General features: G+C 39.4%; 2 protein-coding genes across 3 annotated transcripts in view; one reads left to right on the forward strand and one right to left on the reverse strand.

Moving 5' to 3' along the window:
• Focad (focadhesin) overlaps positions 1-11,798 on the forward strand; it is a 364,375-nt gene extending 352,577 nt beyond the window's left edge. For both annotated transcript variants that reach the window (XM_004658412.2, XM_045146459.1), the window contains 3 exons: positions 1,848-2,099; positions 4,355-4,430; positions 11,429-11,798. In XM_004658412.2, the coding sequence (XP_004658469.1) occupies positions 1,848-2,099; positions 4,355-4,430; positions 11,429-11,502 (402 nt within the window). In that variant the 3' untranslated portion in view covers positions 11,503-11,798. The remainder of the gene's footprint in view (positions 1-1,847; positions 2,100-4,354; positions 4,431-11,428) is intronic.
• Positions 11,799-15,077: 3,279 nt separating this feature from the next.
• Positions 15,078-24,075, reverse strand: part of Hacd4 (3-hydroxyacyl-CoA dehydratase 4) — a 37,177-nt gene continuing 28,179 nt past the window's right edge. Inside the window, exons 6-7 of the mRNA XM_004658411.2 lie at positions 22,343-22,468; positions 15,078-16,327 (exon numbers count right to left, since the gene is read on the reverse strand). Coding sequence (XP_004658468.1) covers positions 16,245-16,327; positions 22,343-22,468 — 209 coding nt within the window. The 3' untranslated portion in view covers positions 15,078-16,244. The remainder of the gene's footprint in view (positions 16,328-22,342; positions 22,469-24,075) is intronic.

Consider the following 24,075-nt stretch of genomic DNA (forward strand, 5'->3'; position numbering starts at 1 on the left):
GCATAGCTTTTTCCAGCTTTCTGTAAGCTGTTCTACATGGAGGAGGTTTTCAGCTCATGTCCAGCAATATTTCTCAGTGATCTTTAGTCTTTAGCAATAGGGTCTTACTGTCTATTGCTGGTAGGAAACCAAGAGCCTTGGCAATGACCTGTAATGTTTGGGAAGCATCAGGTACCTATCTCGCCAACAACTCAATGGGAGGTATCCCATCCCTGGCACTGAAAACTTTCTAATAACAATCTATGGCTTCTGGGTGTGCCATTATCCAGAAAGTAAGTTTCCATATTACTTATTCATACCCTGTTAGATTTGGGTTAACCTTCCCCTATCCTTCCTTACTCAGTCTCTTTCCCTAACCTCATTTAGGCCTTTCCATTCCCAGAAATCTGTTCTTGTACTTACACATATACAATGCCATCCCCTTAAGTCCTCCCCTCTCCTCCTTCCTTCCAAGAAATATTTTTACCAAAACATGTTCCTTCATGGGCAGAACCCAAAAGGTACTATCTGGAGAGGGAACCCAAGGGCATGTATTCCATAAATGATATGAGTGCTAGGTGTAGGACTCTTCTCTGACCTGCATGTGACTAAAAATGTCAAGTGTGAAGAGATTCCAGAAGCACATGCAAATAATCTTCATATGTGCCAGTATGTACCTTATGTGCCAGTATGTACCTTATGTGTGCACTTACTCAAAGGAAGGTGTTATTATACCTGCATGGTGACTTATGACCTCCTGGACCTATCACTTTACTCGTTGCTCTGACTAAACACCTAATAAGTAGTAGCTTAAGAAAGGAAAGGGTTTATTTCAGCTTACTTTTCTAGGGGATACAGTCTATCATAGTGAGAAAGGTATGACGGCAGGAATGGGAAACCAGCCGGTCACATTGCATCTATAGGTAGGAAGCAAAGAGAGAGAACATAAGGCCAGGCTATAAAACCTGAAGGCCTACCCACACTGATGTACTTCTGCCAATGAGGTTTTACCTTCTAAAAGTTTACATTCAAACCACAACACCCCCCAAAATAAGAGCCTTTGTTACTGGGTGACTTTGAAAACATTTAATAAAATGAACACAGCTATTTCCCATTGTTTTTCTTAATTTTGTGCATTTTTAAATAGTAATTTCTCTTTAGATATGATCCATGGACAAGCAAAATTTGGATAATCTGGGATGTTCTTTGAAATTCTGTACCATTTGTGTGGACTTTTGATTTCTTTTTTTTTAACTGTATTAAAACTGTGTTTATTTTCTCTTTTATAAAAATTAAAACAACATAAAATTAGTGAAAGAAGTATAATATACACTATAGTAATTCAGCAATTCAGAGGCTCCCCTATTAAAAGTGTCTAAAATAATTGAAAAACTAATCTTATACATACATATGTGTGTATGTGTGTGTGTGTATATACACACACACACACATATACACACACACTCACATATATGTTTTTTTAAATTAGTTTTGGCCACATAACAATAAATAATTCTTTCTTCATTTCTTAAACTTTTTAAAAACACCATAATAGGGGAGTATATAGATTGTAATGTGATTAAAAATAAGTTATGTGTCTCCTAAAATGTTAGAGGAACAAAAATGAAATTGTTGGACCTTCTGTCTTCACATAGGGGACCTTGGGAACCTCCTAGAGTCCCAGGGGACCTCTTCATTAAGCATGAAAATCAAGTTAACTGCTCAGTTCCTCTTCTTTCATAGCGGTGGGGCAAAAGGAGTGGGGTTGAAGATGAAGATGGTTTGCATCATGATGTAGACTGTGTGAACTTGTTTCACTTTGAATTGCTAAAACATATGTCCTAATAGTGTTTCTGTCTCCTTCACAGGCTTTGGACTTCTTGTTGCTGATATTTTCAGCTGCAGTGGTGGCTTGGGCAGATCATGAGGCCCCACTCCTCCTGGGCCTCAGTGCCAGCTGGTTACCATGGCATCAGGAGAATGACCCGACTGGGCCAACATCCTCCTTCCTTGGCAGAAGTCCAGTGCACAGAGTCACACTGCAGGAGTCTCTCACTCTCCTTCCCAGTAGCATGTTGCTGCTGCTACAAAAAGAACCATGGAAGGAACAGACCCAAAAGGTGAGGTGGAGCCAGGCATGGTGGTGCACATCTTTAATCCCAGCATCTGGGAGGCAGAGGTAGGTGGATCACAGTGAGTTTGAGGCCACCCTGAGACTACATAGTGAATTGCAGGTTAGCCTGAGCTAGAGTGAGACCCTACTTTGAAAGAAAAAAAGTGAAAATAAAATTAAATTAAAAACCCCAAAAGGTGAAGTGGGCTGCCATCTGCCTAGCCACACAAGCAGGCATTGTCTGCAGTTGTGCCTGCTAGAGAAGCAAGGCTGGAATAAATGAAACTTGAATCACACCAAAGGCTTGCATACTCAGCCCCAAATCTCAGCCCAGGCTCTGGTGACTGGCAGCTAGCAACAGCGATAAAAACAACAACTTTCTTACAGTCAAGGGTGGGTGGTGAGCAAAGCCCATAAGTTCATTCACATATGTTCCTGATCCTGGGTAGAAAGGAAAATGAAGTTCAGGATGGTGTGAAGGAGAACTGAGCGGCAGTGGAAGAAGCTGGGCAACAATGGGGCATCGTGGGGAAGTGTAGATCTGAAGCACTTTCTTCTTGTCACAGTGAAGGTTCCCTGGGGCTTATCCCATCTCACAGACATGCCCCAGGTGTGCAGCATAACCCTAGCCTACTGTAGATGCTGACTAGGGTTCAGGTAAAGCCCAAGCTGTAGGTAACACTTCTTGTTTTATAGTTCCAAGGTCAATCTGCAGGCTCCTACCACAACATTGGGAAAATACTATTTTCAGTACGTCCCATTCCATGGCTCTGCCCTGTTTTTAGTACAATTGATTGAAAAATGCTTTTGTTATTGTTATTGTTTTCAGGGTAGGTTCTCCCTGTAGCCCAGACTGACCTGGAATTCACTGTGTCACCACAGGGTGGCCTTGAACTCACTACAGTCCTGAATGTTGGGATTAAAGGCATGTACCACCATGCCTGGCCTGGAAAATTCTTTTTTGAATCCTATTTAATCAAAACTGGATTCTTATGAAGTAGAAACCTTAAAACTAATGACTTCTTGCTTATTCTTGAAATATGAACATTAAGCTTTAAAAACATTACTGAGCTGTGAACCCAGAGTTGAGCTATGCCTAATCCCACTGAGTGTCTCAACTGAAAGGCCTTTTCCCTCTAAAATCTGATAAACATTAGTAGTGCTGCCCTAAGTTTTATATTGTATGTTCTACTTTTAATCAAAATAAATTTAAATGTGGTCTCTTCACCTGTTATTTTTGGACTGCGACACTGTTCACTTTGGACTTCAAGATACCATCTTGCATTGATTATATATTTGTAGTGTTATTGTATTTACTTACTAGTAGGTTTGTATGAAACAAAATCATGAAAGGAAAATTTAAAAAGATGCAGAGTTAGGCAGTTTTTTCTTTCTCTCCCCATTTTACTATTCTTCAACCAGTGTCTCATATCTGAAGTTAAAATGCCTAGTACCTATCATTAATGCAGTCATCGATGAAATTACCCTGTATATAATTCAACAATCTTGTCTGCATCCTGAAAAGTCAGTCCTAAGTCCAACTTAGGAATACTATGATATACTATGAATACAATATTAATTGTAGAACTTATTCATAGTTCACACACTTGGTACATGGCTCTACATTTATTTTATTTGGGTCTTCACTGTGACTTCCATTTTATACCTTTGGGGGTGCACAAACTATTCTCAGCTTTGTTTCAAAATCAGGGGCGCATGGTGATCTCCCTATCTTCTACCCCATCTACAAAGCTAGGCCAAAATGTATATGTAACCAATGAGAGGCAGCATGGTACAATAAAAGCAAGCAAGCACATGGGGCTTTGGAGTCAGCAGAAACTAGATTCAGATCTTAACTCTCTTCAGAGGGAATGGATTTGAGCAAGAATACTCACCTCCCTAGGCCTGTCACAGTGATGAGTGATAATGCTCTCAACACACAGAAGGCCCTTGGGGCCCATATTGTTCTCATTCTATCTACATCAGGCCTTAGGATTTTCAGCAAGGAAGTAGGTTTGGCTTTGTGTAGTCTTTTGACTAAATGGTACTTGGAATTATGTTCTTATCTTGTCTTTAGTCCCTGTCTCATGTCTATTCACCCATATCTTGTTCTTACTACCTGTTGCATTTCTACTTCACCAGCCCAAGCAGGACTTGCCTAAAGGCTTTTTCATGTCTACTCATGTGTGTAGTCCCAACAACTGATTGCTCTCATACTGGTTGCAGGGTTTTCTTCACTGACAGTGTTCTTTTTTACCCTAGTTCATTGACTGGCTGGTTAACATCATGGAAAACCCTAAAGAAGCCTTCTCAGCAAAAGCCAAGGATCTTTTAAAAGGTATAACTTCATGCTTTATGTCCAACATAGTAAAAACCACCCATTGCTGTCTCCAGTACAGAACAGTGTGGTTGTGTATACTGATTTCAGACTAAGTGCAGTAACGTGGAGTGGCTCCTAAATGTGACATTCTGAGTTAGAAAGTTGATTAAAAAAGAATCCTAGAGGCTTGGGAGATTTTTCAGTGGTTAATGCACTTGCCAGCAAAGCCTAAGGACCCAGGTTCAATTCCCTAGCACCCACATAAGCCAGATACATATGGTGGTGCATGCATCTGGAGTTTGTTTGCAGTGGCTGGAGGCCCTGGTGTGCCCATTCTCTTTCTTTCTGTTTACCTCTTTTCTCAAATAAACAAATTTTAATAAAGAGAGAGACAATCCTAGTACTTTTACATTTAACCAAGATAAATGGCATTGAATATCTTATTATTATGGTGAAATCATTGTTTTTATTACAATTGGAAAATTCAGAAAAGTGAAAGTACAGCAGAAAAAAAAAATTAGATTTCAGTGCCTAAAGAAAAATTTGATGAATTCTGTAAGGTTTCCCCATTGGGTACATTGATAGGTACTATTTTAACATATTTATAATGTGAAACAATAGAAACAGTAGATGTCAATAATTTAAATATTGCCTTTTTATTTTAATATTGTTTTAAAGCATCTAAGCAGTGGCTTATACTAGCTTCATAGTGGTCATTGCTACATAGTATTTTGCCAGGGAAACTGGGCATTCCCCATACTATCGGGCATTGAGGATTTTCTTTTTCCTTTTAACAAATCTCCACTGACTGTGGCATACTCCAAATGATGTATGCCCCCACACACACACACACAAAATAGAAGATAAAGAAGATCTTTATAAAGTTTTTTTTAGATTCTTTTATTCAAATATGAGAAGTCATTTGGACCTGTCATCTGTCTCTTGGGATGTAGAGATCTGGAGCCAATGTCTCTTGCTGATGTCCTTGACACATTAAGAGACTGCACTGAAAAATGTCATTTCCCTTGGCCTACCCTGTGATATTTTATCTGGCTAACCTGAAGTCAGTATATGACGCATATTTTACTTTAAATATGCTAAAATTTTTTGATTGACAAGCATGCAGGAATTCTGATCCATCTCCCTGACCCAGAGCAGGTAGGAAGCATGTGGATGATAGAATATGATCCCATGTGATTCAGATAAAACACATCATTTGGACTCAGGGCTATGACAGGAGCTCTCTTCACTTGCTTAGTCACCAGATACTTGTTGATAGGACTCCCTCTGTTTGTCTGTCACAGAGTCTAGACCCATTTTTTTTTAATGGCTATGGGTCCCATAATGTTACTGGTGGCTCTAAACATACTATGTTAGGTTACAAAATTAGTAACTGACACCAATGAACGGTGAAACAGTCAGTTGGTTTAAGGAAACACATATTCACTTGGCTGCATAGGCATTGATTTATTAGAGTTGTAATAGCACCTGATTTACCTATATCCTTACACATTCTTATATGTTAAATAACACAGTATATTTATATTAACATTTTTTAAAGAAGATACAGACAAGTCACTGAAAGGAATTACTCAAAATTTCTCTAAATTGATCCCAGAGAGACCCAAGACAGAACAGGAAATGTATACATTGTAGGTACATGTCAAAAATCTAACAGTATAGTCAGACTTACTCCATTGAGCACATTAAGTCAACTTTATTATAGAACTAGCTCTTTTTATTATTTTTTTATTATTGACAACATATTTTGCATGCATACATCATGTATTAGTACCCTCTTTTCCCTTATCACTGCCTCCATTATGCTGGGGACCCTCCTCAGGTATTCCCTATGGGGTTGTAGGTTATGCTTTGTAGGAGCAGCAGTCAGTTATTTTTGCAGGGAGGGAATGCCTCTGGGCATGATGTCTCAAGCTGTGGCTCTTACAATCTTTCCAACCCCTGGCACTGATGATAAGGTTCACCATGAAAACAGCACTCTTGCTTGTCTCGCCAATTCCTCTGTTGTTTCAGCTGTGGCTTGGCTGAAGTGCAAGGGGTAGTTTATCCCCTTGAGTCTCACTGCCTTCTGAAATAAGAACAGATTCTCCAACAGAGAGTGAAGTCAGCAAAGTTTAAATAGGATAAGCATTATTAATTGGGGGAGAATTTAATGTACGTAACCCCTCTTTTAGCCAAAGACTAGTGAGAGCTGGGCACTAGAGAGCATAATCTTTGTCTCCATAAGATTCTGATCTGGTTCCCAATTTATGGGTTCCTTTACACTGAGTGGATCTCTTAGCCAATCAGAAAGTTATTGGTGTCTCACCAAGGCTGTGTATCACTATTGCAGTGGTGTGTACTTCCTGTCAGGGTGTTTGCGTTGAGTAGCTTAGACCTCTGGTTGCTCAGATCATTGTTGGCCACTTATTGCTTGAGCTAAGACTTCTAGTGCTATGTTGAGCAGAGGTGAGAGTGGGCACCCCTGTCTTGTTTCCAACTCAGTGGGAACTCCTTGAGTCTTCCCATTAAGTATTATTTGGGTTTTATGTGCTTTATATATAGCCATTATTGTGTTGAGATATAAACTCTACATGCCCATTCTCTCCAGCATTTTGATCATGAAGTGGTATTGTATTTTTTCGAAGATCTTTTCTTTATCAACTGAGATGATCATGTGGTTCTTATGATTAAGTTTATTAATGTGGTATATTATGTTGACCAACTTCCATATGTTGAACCATCCCTGCATCCCTGGGATGAAGCCTGCTTGATCACAGTGAATAATGCTTTTCATATGTTGTTGAATTTGGTTTGCAAGGATTTTGTTCAGGATCTCTGTATCTAAATTCATCAGGGACATAGGACTATAGTTTACCTTTCTTGTAGTATCTCTGTCTGGATTCAGTATTAGTGTGATGCTAGCTTCACAAAAGGAGTTGGGGAGGATTCTCTGCTCTCTGATTATGTGAAACAGTTTGAGAAAAATTGATTTCAGGTCTTCAATGAAGGTTTGATAGAATTCAGCTGAGAAGCCATCCTGTCCTGGACATTTTTGGGGGAGAAGTTTTTGATTACCTTGTCAGTTTCCAAGGATGTAATAGGTTTGTTTAGGTGATTTTTCTGTTCTGAGTTCAGTGTTAGTAGGTGGTATATGGCTATCATGCATTTTTTCCATATTATCTAATTTTGTGGGGTAGAGGTTTTGGAAGTATGTCCTGATAATACCTCTAATTTCATTGATGTCTATTGGAACCTCTCCTTTTTAATTTCTGATTTTGTTAATTTGAGACTACTCTTTATCTTGCTTGATCAAATTGGCAAGGGTTTATCAACCTTGTTTATTTTTTTCAAAGAGCCAGCTCTTTGTTTCATGAGTAGTTTTCTTAGTTTCCAATTCACTAATTCTGCTCTGATCTTGATTATTTCTTCTCATGTGGAGTTCTTAGGGTTGTATTCCTCTTGCTTTTCCAGTACCTTTAGGTGGATAGCTAGGTATTTAATATTATGAATTTTCCCATTAGGACTGCCTTCATTGTGTCCCATAAGTTTTGATAAGTTTTGTTTTCATTATCACTCAATTCTAGGCATTTTACAATTTCTTTTTTGATTTCTTCTACAGCCCATTCATTGTTGAAAAGTGTGCTTTTTAGTGTTCAGGAGCTGGTGGAGTTCTTGATGTGTTTCTTGTTGTTAATTTCTAGGTTTAAGCATTGTAATCAGATATGATGCAGGAAGTTACTTCAGTTTTCCTGAATTTATGGAGGCTCGCTTTATGGTCTAATATATGGTCTATTTTGGAGAATATCCTGTGGGTTCCTGAGAAGAATGTGTATTCTGTAGAATTTGTGTGGAAAGTTCTGTAGATGTCTGTTAGGTCTAGTTGATTTGTGCTAGTGTTGAGCTCTATTATTTCCCTATTGATTTTCTGCTTAGACGATCTGTCTGTTAATGATAGTGGAGTATTGAAGTCATTGACTATATGATGTCAGCGTCTATTTCTGTTTTGTTGTCAAGTAGGTTTCGTTTGATAAACCGTGGTGCATCTGTGTTTGGTATATATAGATTTATAATTGTGATGTCCTCATGTTGGATTGTTCCTTTCATGAGTAAGACGTGGTCATTTTGTTTCTTTTGATTACTTTTAGTTTTAAGGAAGTCTATTTTGTCAAATATTAATAAGGCAACACCTGCTAGTTTATTTACATTTGCTTGGAATATCATTTTCTGTCCTTTCACCCGGAGGAGGTGTCATTTTTCATGGAAAGTTTTCCTTTCACAATCTATTATGAGGGATACTTTTGCTGGGTGCAGTAACTTGGGCTGAAAGCCATAGTTGTTTAGACTTTGAAGTGTTCTATTCCAGGCCCTTCTGGATTCCTGGATTTCCATTGTGAAATTTGTGGTAATTCTGATGGAATTGCCTTTGTATGTAGTGAGTTGTTTCTCTCTTGCAGCTTTTAGCACTCTCTTTCTTTTCATTGCTAAGAGTTTTAACTATGAAGTGCTGTGGAGAGTTTCTTCTTTGATCCTGAATATTTTGTGTTCTGCAAGCTTCTTGTATTTGGATGGGCCTCTCTTTTGAGATATTGGGAAATCTCTCTTTAATAATTTTGTTGAATGTGTTCTCTATGCCTCTGGCCTGGATTTCCTTGTCTTTTTTGTATACCCATGATCTGGATGTTTGGTCATTTTAGGGTATTATACAGGTCCCTCATATTCTTTTCACAAGATTTTTGAGCTGAGCAAAATTTTTTGGCCTCCTCATCAATTTCTTCTGTCTTGGCTTCCAGCTCAGAGTTCTGTCTTCCACATGAGTAATTCTGTTAGTGGGGAGTTCTGGAGAGATTTTTTAAATCTCTATTTGATTTTTGTTTTCTGTTGTGTTATTTTGCATTGTTTCCATCTCTTTTTTGAGGTACAATTTCAGTTTAAGGTCTGATTTCCTTGTTACTTCCTGGAATTCATTCTTGCATTTGATTAACTCTTCATTAAGCTTAATCAACTGGTTATTGAGATCTTCCATTTGTTGAGTCACCTTCAGTTCATTTATCTCTCTTGAGGCTTCTAAGGTTTTCTTCAAATAAGTTAAACCTAGTGTCAAAAGCTGAGTACTCTAAGAGACAATTCTTCTCAATTTCATTTATGCAGTTTTTGTTTTTTTGATGATTTGTTTTGAGTTCAACAATTCTTTTGATCAGGGTCACATTGTGTGCTTTAGTTTTGGGAGTCAGTTTCTATTGATTTCTCTATAATTTTATTGGAGGCTTCCATTGTGGAACTAGTATCCTTAGTCAAGATCTTTTAGTTTTCTGACTTTCTTTATTTTTTTATTTTCTTTGCATTGTGGTCTACCCATCTTGGGGAAACATTTTATTCTATTGAGCGGGAAGCAAGTATTTGTCCTTGTAGGATCTTCAGTGTGTGTTCTGTTTTAAATGTGAACCAGGTTGGTATATAACCACCATCTCTTAATGAAGAGATGTGCAGATTGTGGAGATTGCAAGTACATCAAAGGTACCTAGAGAACTGGGAGGTAGGGAACTTGGAACTCTGGCCTGCTCACTGCACTTGTACGTACTCCTCAGCACATGGGGATCAAGGGTTGGCAAAGCAGGACCTGGAAAGCTGGAGGGCCAAGGACAAGAGGTCAACTCCTGCAGTGGTCTATGTACTGTCTGGCTCAGAGGAATAGGGATTTGGGTATCCAAGAGCCAGTCAATCAATAATCCCAAGCAAAAGGCCTTCTTCTGCAGCCCACATGCAGAGACCATGCCAGCCCAAGGCAGAAGCAGGAGTACCAGGACCAGAGAGGACTTGGAGGTGGGGAATGAGCTGGGACCTCGGGCCTACTCACTCCTCAGGTGCACCTTGCAGAGCAGGGAATCTGGCAGTTGGGGACCCAGAGGCCATTCAGTCAGGAAGGTAGAGCAAGGGGCTTGCTTCTATAGCAAGCTCACAGGATCCAGGCTGCCCCAAGTCATCAGCAGGGGAACTGGGAGGGACTAGGGAATTGGGGGTGGGCAGAGAACCAGGAGCTCTGACCTACTCATGTCACCCACATATCCTTGGGGGCCTAGCTGGTAAAAGTTTGCTTTGCAAGCATGAGTATCTGAGTTTGGTCCCTAGAACCCACTTTAAAAAAAAAAAAAAAAGCCAGGCATAATAACATGCAGGGTTTTTTTATTTTTTTATTTTTTTGTTCTTCATTTTTATTTATTTATTTGAGAGCAACAGACAGAGAGAGAAAGAGGCAGATACAGAGAGAGAGAATGGGCACACCAGGGCCTCCAGCCACTGCTAACGAACTCCAGATGTGTGCACCCCCTTGTGCATCTGGCTAACGTGGGACCTGGGGAATTGAGCCTTGAACCAGGGTCCTTAGGCTTCACAGGCAAGCGCTTAACCGCTAAGCCATCTCTCTAGCCCATGACATGCATTTTTAATCCCAGTGCTGTGAGACAGACACAGGTGGTCCCTGGGGCTTACTGGCCCAGCCATTCTAGCCTGATGGATGAACTCTAGGCCAACAAGAGCTCTGTTTTAAACAAAAAAAGTACACATAGTTCCTGAGAGAAGACAATCAAGGTTGTTGTAAGCCCTCCACATGCATGCACACATACAGTTAAACACTTCATAGAGATAGTAATCATATTCATGTAGAAAAAAAAAGAACACAGACTTTTAGTAGATTTTTACAGTGGGGACACACTTAAGTAGATAGCGCTGATATTAAGAAAAGCAGTATTACTAGCATTCAAGATATCAATTTTCATTTTAATAAAACTTCCCATTAATGGATTAGAGGGTAACTTAAAAATGAATCTTTTCCTTTCAACCTGTAAAATCTCTTTTTTATCATTAAAATTCTACCAACATTAAATGGGAACTCTTATTCTTAAAGATTAGCTAAGTGAGAAAATACCAAGCTCTGTTCTGCCACCTTTTGATCAGAATGACTCTTGAAGTATGGCTTTACCACATGCAACAGTGCTCTATGCTTTTTGTCCTCTTAGCCACCCTGCTGTCTCTGAGAGCTCTCCCAGAGTTTAAGAAGAAAGCTGTATGGACCAGAGCATATGGCTGGTGAACAGTTTCACAGTGATCAGCCAAGAAGCCAACCACAGAAATTGAAGTTTTCAGGATTCATGTCCATGATGGGTGGAACAGCAACCCTTACAGTTAAAGGTCATGAAAAGGCAGCCAAATGACTGACAGCCTGACATGTGTGCAGCCAGAAGAGGAGCATGCTTTGGTACCCAGACTGCCTGAGACTGAGACAGAAACATGGTGCCCTTTATTTGTCCAGAGTTCACATGAAAATTTTCTTTGTGAATCTTGACTATATCTTCTCATCTTGAAATTCTAGTAAAATTATCCTGTGAATTTTGTGTACATGACTTTCATTTATAAGGGTGTGGTAAGATTGCGTGAGCAAAAGCAAACCATTTGATGACAGTGGCTTTATAATCTGTTTTCCATGAAACCACTAAGAAGATAGACATTGGTTCAGTTAAGTAGACTAGTATTCTTGTTGCTAAGAACACATGCTTGGATCTGCTATATACATTGAGTAATAACCATGACATTAAGTATTACCTAAGCCACATTCACTAATGATAAGTCTAATGTCTCTACTATATTTTCTTGAGTTCAAGTGAAATCTAGTCAATCAAAATAGCCTGGGCTTGAGAGATGGCTTAGTGATTAAGGTGCTTATCCTGCAAAGCCTAAGGACTCATGTTTGATTCTTCAGGTCCCACATAAGCCAGACACAAAATGTGATGAAAGCATGTAAGATTGCATGTGCACACAGGGTAACACAGACATCTGCAGTTGGATTGTAGTGGCTGGAGGACCTGGTGTGCCAATTCATTTTCTCTTCCCTCCCCTCGCTCTTGCATAAATTAAAAAGAGATGTTTGTTGGGCTTGCCTGAAAAAAACAAAAGCCTTAGCCTAAATGAGAATATTAGTTCCAAAACAAAGAAATGTACAGGTAGATCTAGTGTATCCAGTGATGATATCAGACCTTATTCCTCCGAAAATCATTCCAGATACTTGCCCAGGTGGCTACAAGCCTCCTCAAAGGTTAAAAAAGGTTCCTTTGTCCATGGACGTGGCAGAAGCAGCATGGGGTGGACTCTGGTTTAGACTGGGTTACACACTATGAACAAGTATCTGGTCCCTAGAAATGGGATATACTAATTGACCAGGCCTGGGTCCTATGTCCAATATCTGTCCCTGGACAGAGAGGGCAGAGGCAGTCCTAACCAAACCATCTGTGGTGGTTTCAATGTAAGATCCCATAGACTCAGGTATTTTTGTTTGTTTGTTTGGCTGGTTGGTTGATTGGTTGGTTGGTTGGTTGGTTGGTTTTTTGAGGTAGGGTCTCACTGTAGCTCAGGCTGACCTGGAATTCACTATGTAGTCTCAGGGTGGCCTTGAACTCATGGCGATCTTCCTACCTCTGCCTCCCCAGTGCTGGGATTAAAGGCATACACCACCACACCCTGGCAACCCAGGTAGTTTTATTAAGATGGAACCTGTAACTTGAGTCTCTTGTGGGTGGAGCCTTCTGAGAAGAGGTATGTCACTGGGGTGTATCTTGAAGTCCAGCCCTAAGGTATATAAAAAAGTTTTGAGTCTGGCTGTTCTTGGTGCTGACTGTGCTGTGGTGCTGGCTGTTGGTGGTGTCTCTCTGCTTGGATGTATGAAGTAAGCCAGCTTATCCCACCAGTGCTAGTATTCCCCTGGAATTTGCAAGCCTGACATAAACCCTTGCTTTTGGTCAAGTGTTTGTCCAGCAACGTGAAGGTAAGTGCAACACCATCTGAACTCAGTTTCCCCAAAAGAACACTAACAGGATGTTGGGCAGGCCAAAAAATAAAGTGGTACATTCCTTTCTAAAGATCAATCTTTTGTAAGTACAGGTCCTGTAATCAGAATGACTAGTGGCCTAAATGTTTGTGATGGTGTTGAAGGATGCATTTAACTCAATGTCTTGAGACTCAGCCAATATTTTAATTTTGATGTTTGCTAATCATCCTTCCTTCACACAACCAATAATCAGGCTCTGTCTTTACAAAGTCATGTAAGTGTATGTATGTGGGAACATTGGGAAGAAAAATTATGCCACTGAAATAAGGTGTCTGTCATGGCCTAACACAGTGCCTGGGGCTTCATACACAGTATGGAACTTACAGCATTATCACGGTATTATTGGGTGGCTAGTATCTTCATATTGTCACAAGGCATACCTGCCACCTCAGTTAAAGATAACTACTAGTTTATGTGTTCCAAATATATCATTTCTGTAGAGGTTGGGCTAAAGGGAAAAAAAATTTAAGCCAAGCAAAAAGGTAAAAAGTTTATAAAACTTCATCATTTTCCTACCACATAAACTTTCTTACACTTCCTACCAATTAGAGGTTGAAGTTCATCTAACATCTATTATTAGGTGCCAGACTGTAAGTACACTAGAGTTTACATTTGGATTAGCTCGTGTGAGTTTTGCTACAATACTATAGAAGGTATTGTTTTCTATTTTAAAATAGAGCAAACATTTCTAGTAAGTGACACAGCTTCACATAGATAAAGATTCTGGAACCAAAAATCTAAAGCTATTTCTCCTTCTGCAGACTCATTTTAAGATGCAAACTCCCATCAAAGATTAAATCTCATGTCTCTGTAATATGCAATCAGATGAAAAGAAACTGCAGTCCTCTGTATTGCTAGACCTGTGGAGTTGGGAAGCTCGGGTGCTTTGTAATAGAGATCTTCAAAGACCTTAACATTCTCAAATCACCTTGAAATCAGGTGGTGAGGAAAGCAGAGAGGAAGTGGGCACTGAGGCCCTGCTGGATGCCCCTGAATCAGCAGCCAGAGATTGCTGATGCCCTAAGTACAGGGAGAAAGAATCTGCCATACTCTAAACTCAGAGTTCTCCTTTTATTTCAGCCCAGTTTCTTCGTAAGCCTTGTCTCTGTATCTGTCATAAACAAAAATGTACAAAAAGGGGGAAATAAAATATACCTCTACTTCTATCCTCTCTTCCCTAGAGCAGTCTTGAATGGAAAATTCATAAGATATACATGGGAAGCTCCAAAGATTCCAGATTTGAAAATCTGAAGATAAACACTCTAAGATGTGTCACTGAAATAATAAGAGCCTTCCTCTTGGTTATCTGTATAATTTCAAATAAGAAATTATCCTTTTGTTTCAAAGAAAAAAGAAGCCTCTTCTATTTTAGACCAGTGATTCTTAACTATACACAAAAGGAAATTTTCCTTGCAAGTCCCCTTTTATTAGGTTTTGAAACACAAGTTGCCAAGACAAGTAGCATTTGGGGACATACTAACAAACTAATATGTGGATTTAAACCTGTTGTGCCTCTCAGAATATCCAACACTCTGATTTGAAAAGTGTACATTTAGAACAGATGTTGGGATCTCTTAAATGTCTAAATTTTTGTGTTATATCTATAATATAATAGTTCAATGGTAAATAGGAGGGTGCTGACAATAGGGTTTTTTTAAATGTTTATTTGTATTTGAGAGCATCAGACAGACAGAGAAGAGAAAGAGGCTGAGAGAGAGAGAAAATGGGCACACCAGGGCCTCCAACCACTGTAAATTAACTCCAGATGCATGCATCACCTTGTGCATCTGGCTTATGTGGGTACTGGGGAATCGAGCTTGGAACCAGGGTCCTTAGACTTCACAGGCAAGCACTTAACCACTAAGCTATCTCTCCAGCCCTAGTAATAGACTTTTTTTAATTGACTGCAGAAATTATTTGGAGGTGAGGCCTTAGGAAAGGACATGTGAGGAGAACCCTTCATGGAGGGATTAGTGAGTTTTTACAGGAAGGGACCTAGCAGAGGTGCTTTCTTTTTCTGGGGGGAGGGAAGTAGATACAGCAAGAAGCATCCATCTGTACACCACCAAGAGTCACTTGTCACCTGGCCAAAAACTATAGGGAATATATAAATCATCATAGGGACCCCCCATGCAACTAAGGAGGCAGCCCTGATAATCTCTGACTCACCAGCAGGATTATCTTTGCTTTGCCTTGAAGGATAGCGTGTATCTACAGCCAAATAACACAAGGGTCTTATTCTGTAAGACCCAGGCCATCCATCAGCCTTCCTTATCTTCACTTCCTTCTGTTTGCATTCTCAGTTCCTGCAGTGAGGCTGATTAGATCTACACTTCACCTCTACATACATCTCCTTATTGAACTGGCTAGCATCTTGATCTTGGATGCCAGAGCCTCCAGAAATGTAATTATCTTCTGTTTAAACCACTCCATTTGCGGGAGGGTGGGGGGCTGTGACATAACAGAGTGGCTGAAAACAGGACTTAGGAAGATGTTTAACTTTCTAAGTTGTAACTAATGTTTAAGGCTAGAGTTAGTTCTAGGGACAATGGCATTTTTCTATAAATTATGCTATTCTACACAATACATCTACTATTTGTGAAGGCAGAAATGAAAGGCAGGGCATGCAATGTACATTATCAAATTTGGCTACTCAATTCAATTGAATTTACTCCAAGTAAGCTATTTCTTATTAATATTACAGGAAAATAATCAGAGTTCATACAACATAAATGTAACTTGTATAACATCAACAGCTTTGGTGAAGCAGGGTTAGTGGAACATTTTAAAAATACAAGGAATGAGAAACATAGACTACCATGATGCCTGCAATTAATTCCCATCCTAGATCTTTGCCAAGAACAGGGATTTTTCCATCAGAATACATCACGTGCTGTATTTACAACAGAAGCTTAACCCACAAGCCTGGCTCCTCCACACTGGAATGCTGTGCCTCACATTTTCTTCTTTTTAATGGAAAAGACTCGAAGGACGTCTCTTCTTTCTGTGTACAGATGACTATAGGTAAAATACATACCTAAGGTAGAAATAGAAGTGGGAAAGTAAGTAAGGCTGATTGGCCCTTTCTTTAAAAAAAGAGTCATGCTGTTTAAAGTCCAGAGACTCAAAGATTTTATGCAGAAAAGGGAATCATTCCAGCTCTTCCATACAACTCATTTTGCTGCTGATAATGTTTTCCTTGTGATTTGGGTAGCACTGTTCACCTCTAGTGTTTCATATTTTCTTATCTATGTGTGTTATCCTTAGACTTGAGATCATTTCTCTCATAGAATAATCATTACCCTTAGAATTTGAGGTTATTAATACTGGCAAAAATTAAATACAAGAAATGCTTTTCCCAATTTCATAGAAAATGTGAGAAAATGTAAATCAATGGTTTTGCTATAATTATTAAATTATCCCCCACACTATTTTGGATTAATTTATTTTTGAGTAACTTTACTCTTTGATCTCAAGCTTTCTATAAATGTGTTACTCTTTCGATTGCTACATTTTAAATGTGCATTAATGGGACTTAGTGTGATATTTCCAGGTGTGCATATCATGTGCACTGATCACATCCAACTACTCTTCTGCCCCTTACCTGTCAGCCTACTAGCACCAGGTCATCACAATTCTTTTTTTCTTTTGCATGTGGCATGCAGGGGTGTTCAAGCGTGTGGGTGCACATGTGCATGGGGGGGGGGAGGATATGCACATGTGTCTGGAGGCCAGAAGACAGCCTTAGATGTTTTTCTTAGGAATGTTATCTACCCTTGAAGAGCACCATTGGGCTAGACTGGTTAGCTGGATGGTTCCAAGGATTCTCCTGTCTCTGCCTCCCTAACAGACATATACCACTACACCTGGATTTTCTTAGGTAAGTACTGGGATTGAACTCATGTCCTCATCTTGTGAGGTAAGCTATCCACTGAGCTCTCTCTTCAGGCCCAGTTCTACTTTTATGTCATTTTGTTTTCAAATTTCTGCATGTAAGAGAGAGCATGTATCTTCCTGTTTCTGGATTATTTTGCTTCACATAATGTCCTTTGCTTCCACTCATTTTCCCACAAATGGCAATGTTTTATTATTTATAGCTAGAGAAAACCCCATCTCTCTCTCTTTCTCTGTGTGTGTGTGTGTGCGTGGTATTTTCTTTTGGGGTACCCCATATCTCTCTCTCCCTCTCTCTCTCTCTCTCTCTCTCTCTCTCTCTCTCTGTGTGTGTGTGTGTGTGTGTGTGTGTGTGTGTGTGTGTGTGTGTATGGTATTTTCTTTTGGGGTACCCATCTCTCTCTCTCTCTCTCTCTCTCTCTCTCTCTCTCTCTCTTTGTGTGTGTGTGTGTGTATGGTATTTTCTTTTGGGGTATGTGTACAGTATGTTGTGATAATTGTGTTTGTATGTACATGTGACATATGCATGTGTGTCCCGATAAGTGTGAACATGTGTAGAAGCCAGAAGAGGATTCTGGGTGTCTTCCACTATCTTCTACCTTATTCCCCTAAGCCAGAGTATCTCACTATACCTGGAGTTCATCCAGTAATCATTCCCCAGAACCCCACAACATTAGGGTTATAGGTATATGTGAACTTTTTTTTTTTACCTGGATTAAAGGGATGGAACTCAGGACCTCATATTTGTCAGTAAGCCCTCTTACCCTCCTCTGAGCCACGTCCTGGGGGATTTTTTCATTATCCATTCATTTGTTGATAGGCTCCTAGTTTAGTTCCATATCTTAGCTATAGTGAATAGTGCAGCAATAAAAATGGACATGCAGGATTTTTTTCCTGTATGCTGACCTCATTTCCTTTTGATAAATACTCAGTAGGACAGCAAGGTCATATGGTAGTTTTGTTTTGAGCTTTTTGAGTAACTTCTATATTGTTCCCATAGTGGCTACATAATTTGCATACCCAATAACAGGGTGTGAGTTTCTTTTTCTCCACATGCTTACCAGCAGTTGCTTCTTTTGTTTGTTTGTTTGTTTGTTTTAATAACAGCCATTCTCACTGGAGTGAAGTGATACCTTATTTATCTACCTCTCCCTGGAAGCTGGTGATATTGAGCTTTTTTTTTTTGCCATTTCTATTTCTACTTTTGAGAAGTCTGTTTAGATCATGTGATCATTATTAATTGTATTACTTACTTTTATATTGCTTTTGAGTTCTTTGCACATTCATTATAGTAACGGTCTGATGAACAGCAAATCCTTTCTTTTATTCCATATGCAGGCTGTCCCCTCACTGTGCAGTATTCTAACTTGATGTAATGTGTTACTTTTTGCTTTTGTTTCCTGAACCACTGGAGTCTTATTCAGAAACTCATTATCTTTGCCAACATCTTGAAAAGTTTTCCCCATGCTTTCTTATAGTAGTTGAAAAGTTTCAGGTCTTACATAAAAATATTTGATACATTTTGAGTTTATTTTTGTACAACGTGAAACAGGATCTAAGCTGCAGTCTTCTATATGTGGATCTTCAGTTTTCCAGGTACAGTTTGTTGAAGTTATGGTCCTTTCTCCAGTCTATATTTCTGGCACCTTTGTTGACAATCAGTTGCATATGTTTGGCGTTACTTGTGGATTTTTTACTCTGTTTCATTGGTATATATGTCTTCTTTCATGCCTGTACCATGCTGTTCTTGCTACTGTAGCTTTGTACAGTGTCTTGAAATCAGGTCTTGAGATGCCTCCAACCTTGCTCTTTTTACTTAAGATTGTTTTGGCTACTGACAATCTTCAGTGCTTACATATGAATTTTAAGATTTTTTTCTAGTTCTGTGAAAAATGTCATTAGTATTTTCATGAAGAGTGCATTGAATATGTCACTTTCTAGACATTTTGGCACTTATAATTCTTCCATCTCAACATCAACAGTCTTTATATATATCAGCATCCTTAATTTCTCTCATTACTTTTTTGTAATATTCACTGCAGAGAATTTACTTCCTAAGTTTAAGTGGCTATTGTGATTGTATTGCTTTCATAATTTCTTCCTCAGCAAACTTGTTACTGGCATCACAAAAAGCTACTATGTTTGCATGTTAATGCTACTTTACTGACGTTATTTGTCAATAATAGTAATAATAATAATTTTGTGGTCAAGTCTTTAGGGTCCCCCACCCAACACCTTGGGGTTTTGTTGTTGTTTTATTATTTTATTTTTTCCCTTTAAGACAGGGTTTCTATAGCCCAGTCAGGCCTGGAATTCACTATGTTTCCCAGGCTGACCTCAAATTCATGACAACTCTTGTATTTGCCTTCCAAGTGATGGGACTACAAGTGTGACCTACTACACTTGACTAGAAGATTGCTATTTATAGAATCATATCATCTGAAAATGGGTAATTTGACTTCTTCCTTTTTTATTTTTGTGTCTTTTATTTCTTTCTCTTGCCTAATTGCTCTGACTCACACTGATCCTACATTGAAGAAGAGCAGTGTGAATGGACACCCTTGTTTTGCTCTTCATGTTAGAGGAAACACACGTCATACCGAATGTGAGACATGGATGTACCAGATATAACCTTTAATGTGACGAAGTGTAACACATTTATAATATTGGCTCTGGGATTTTATCAAGACGGGATGTGGAACCTTATCAAAGGATGTTTACACATCTCGTTACATGATTCTTTGTACATGCTGTATTATGAGTTGGTTTTCCTAAGTTGAACCATTCTTGCATCTGGGACAGAAACCAACTTGAGCACAGTGTGTGAACTTTGGGATGTGATATTGAATTTGATTTCCTACTATTTTGCTGAGGATTTTGGCATCTGTGTTCATCAGGAATATTGCCTGATAGTTCTCCTGTTCTATGCTTAGGTAGTGGTGATGCAGAGTCTTATCGTGAGTTTGGAAGGTTCAGTTTTATCTCATAGCTTGAGAATTGCCACTGGTTGTTCTTTAAAAGCTTCCTCAAATTAATCAGTGAAGCCAGCCACCTGCGCCTCACTTTGTGATGAGAGCCTTGTAACCAGTTCAGTTTCATTACTTGGTATTCAGGTTTATCTATTCTTCTTAGTTAAACTTTAGTAGATCATTTGTGTCAGAAGATTGTTCATTTCTTCTAGGTTTATCAACTTGTTGGCATAGTTTTTCAAAATAATCCCTAATGATCCTTCATGTTTCTTGACTCTCAGTTGTAATGTCTCTGTTTTCATTTCTAACTTTCTTTGAATCTTCTGTTTTTCTTATTTAATCTAATCAAAGGTTTATTATCCATTTTTTCTCTTTCCAAAGAAAGAGCTTTCTTTCATTGATCTTTGTATTTTGTTCTCTACTTTATTTCTGCTCTGATCTTTGTTTTTTGCCTTCTAAGTTTGAGGCTTTTCTATTCTTTATTTTTGTGTCTATATGTTGATATGTATGTAGATGAACATTTATAGTTGGGTGCATGTTTGTGCACATATTTGTGGAGGCCAGAGGTCAACATTGGGTGTTTTCCTCAATCACTCTTCACCTTATTTTTTTAAGACAGGGTCTCTCATTAAAACTAGAACTCATCATTAATTTAGCTATACTAGGTGGCCAGCAAGCCCTAGGGATTTTCCTATCTTCACCTTCCCAGCACTGGGATAACAGACCCATACTGTCATGCCCAACTTTGACATGAATTCTGGGGATTCACACTCAAGTCCTAATGCTTTAGTGGCAAGCCACATATCCACAGCCATCTCCCCAGCATGCTTACCCATTTCATCCTTGAGATGATTTATTGGATTGTTTATTTGAGATCCATTTTTTGCGGGGGGGAGAAGGGGGGTTGAATAGATTCTTACTCTATCCCAGGATAACCTAGAACTCACTCTTTAGTCTCAGGCTGGCCTCAAACTCAAAGAGATCCTCCTACCTCTGCCTCCTGAGTGCTAGGATTAAAGCCATGTGCCACCACCACACCTGGCTTCTTCTTCTTCTTTTTTTTTTTTAAATGACTATTCATTGATATTGGTACTATTTTTGCTGTATTCCATGGGTTTGGGGATACTGAATTGCCATTCATTTCAAGAAATATTTGTTTCCCTTCTGGCTTCCTCAGTGACCTCATTTTTAGCACTTGTGGGAGCAAATGAGACCAGCGTGTGGCCAGCACTTGGCAGAGATTTCCTGTACCTTCTTGAGCCATATCCTGGAGGCAGGAAGGATAGCTAAAACCAAAGCATTGTCCAAGGCTGTCCCAGTACACCACTGTGGACATGCCTCAGAACCAGACTTCCTTCCTTACCCTTTTAGTGGTAGAATATGTGGCAAGATAGTAAAAACCAGGTGAGTGACTTCCTTCCATCCTGGTGCCGACATGATTCTGCACACAACTGGCCATGACTCTGGTTTCTGAGGACAAGCTTTCAGATCCTCCTGTGTTCAGATGAGTATACTGGGACTGTCTTGCACCCTTACCTAGCAGAAGGCACTACCCTTCCTCTGGCTATGAAGATGGGGTGGCAGGGGCCCAGATATTTTGTCTCTTACTGTGCCTTGGTCTCTGAATCTCAAAAGGTTTGGGGTTTTCCCCTGCTGATTTCCAGTGTTTCCTACAGCCACTTCCCTGAAAATGCACACAACTGTTCCATCCAGGAAAGTGCCGAATGTGGAACCATCTTGGAATCCCACCCAAATGTAAACTTCCGTTCCTTGGGTTTTTCTTGAGTCTTCACCAACTACTTCCATTTGCCTGCTAGAAAGGGCAGCACGTAAAGCCAAACAACATGGAAAAAATAGGTATGTGTGGACAAATCAGAAATAGCCAGTCCTTCTGTTTGAGATTTTGTTTATCGATATCTGTCCCCATGGTCAAAATGTTTGTATTTCATGCATATTGCAGTTATATTTTCTGCTAGTAAAACTGTTCCTGTTGTTACCATGAAACTGATATATTTGATGTCATGATAGCTTCAAAAAGCGTGATGACTTCCAGCTGCCTTAACAAGACACTAATTCATTGTGCTGGCTTCCTCTTTGGTCTCTCCTGTGTTTACCAATATGTCTTTTAAGGTAGGTAGTAGCATAAACAAAACCCACAGGGTGAAAGAAAAATCAAAACGTCCACTTACCTACAAAGAGCATCATGAGATAAAGTTTCAGCACATAAGGGAAATAGCTGGATATGTCAAAAGGCAGCTTGGTGGAGTTGGTGCCCAATGATTCAAAATAAGGCAGTGATTGATGGATGGCAAATGCTGTTTAAAGAAAAGGGACATAAAGATCTCCCTTAAATAAATACATGCACACATCTTTATAGTGAAGGATATTTGAATTTGACAGTGACAGTTTTGTAACAATGGCTACATTTTTATGCAGAAATATGTCATAGCAACGTGAGTTAATGAAATTTTGACCATTATACACATACTGTTGAATCCACTCATTTCGTACTTACGTTGAAAGACTGTGGGACTTCTTAAATAGTAACTCAAAATACACCTGTCTGCTTTGCCACAATAGAAGTGACAAGAACATGGAACAATGCTGCTTATATTTTTGTCTTGGAGTTCCACAGCATACATTTAGCATGACACAGATTCTGTGAAGTTTTACAGTAAAGAAACTGATCTCACCCAACACCTTCTCAACCCTCCTGGCCTTGGGAACAACTTCTTTCTCCTGAGCCTGACAAGTACTTAATAAAAATTTGGAGGAACTCTGTGAGGCATGCTAGCCTACATTTTTCTGAAGGAGTCTGGTTCTAGTGTTAGATCGGAATGGAAGAGCCATGAAACTGTTATTTCTTGGAGTAAAGTGATAATATGTTATGGTTATACAAGCTGCTGTCATTTAAGAAATGAGGTGAAAGGTACTTAGTTATTTTTATGATGTTATTTTTGCAATTTCCTGTTATTCTGAAATTATCTCAAAATAAAAAAGTTATTAAGAAGAAAGAGACATGAAAGTCAGGAGCCACAACTACTAGAGCCAGCTATAGCCAGGGTGTGGATGGCAGTGGTGTGGGATCTGCACCTCACACCAACACACCATTAAGATCTACAAGAGCTGCATCTAAGTCTCTAATGTCTTGTCATATAAGCAGTTGGTTTGGTTAGATGGGCTTGGTTTGCGACTCACATTTGTCAGCTAGGAAGATTATAGTTGTTAAAATGTGGACTGGAGAGAGAGCTTAGCAGCACTTGCCTGCAAAGCTTAAGAATTCCTGTTAGAATCCTCCACTTCCCATGTATAGCCAGGCACATCAGGGATGCAAGTGCACAATGCCAGTCCTTCCCACAAGGGGGCGCACGTGTCTGGAGTTTGTTCACAGTGGCTGAAAGGCCCCGGCATGTCCATTCTCTCTCCCTGTCTCTCTCTCTCTCCTCCTTTCTGTCTCTCTCTCAAAAAAAAAAAAAAAAAAAAAAAAAAAGAATCATTCACTTTAGTTAAGTTCTTCTTAACTGAATACTTTTATACTCTGGAATGCTTGGAATATACAGACACACAAATATAAAACTACAGCCACCCATATTTCTTACATGTTTAGAGATTTTATTCCACATAAACTTTACTTGGTGTGGTGGTTTGATTCAGGTGTCCCCCATAAACTTAGGTGTTCTGAATTCTAGGTTCCCAACTGATGGAGATTTGGGAATTAATGCCTCCTGGAGGGAGTGTATTGTTGGGGGCCAGCTTATGGGTATTAAAGCCAGTTTCCACTTGCCAGTGTTTGGCACACCCTCCTGTTGCTGTGGTTCACCTTATGTTGGCCAGGGGGTGATGTCCACCCTCTGCTCATGCCATCATTTCCCCCTGCCATCATGGAGCTTCCCCTCGAGCCTGTAAGCCAAAATAAGTCTCT

This window comes from Jaculus jaculus, chromosome 1 (assembly GCF_020740685.1).
Source record: "Jaculus jaculus isolate mJacJac1 chromosome 1, mJacJac1.mat.Y.cur, whole genome shotgun sequence".
Taxonomy (NCBI): Eukaryota; Metazoa; Chordata; class Mammalia; order Rodentia; family Dipodidae; genus Jaculus; species Jaculus jaculus.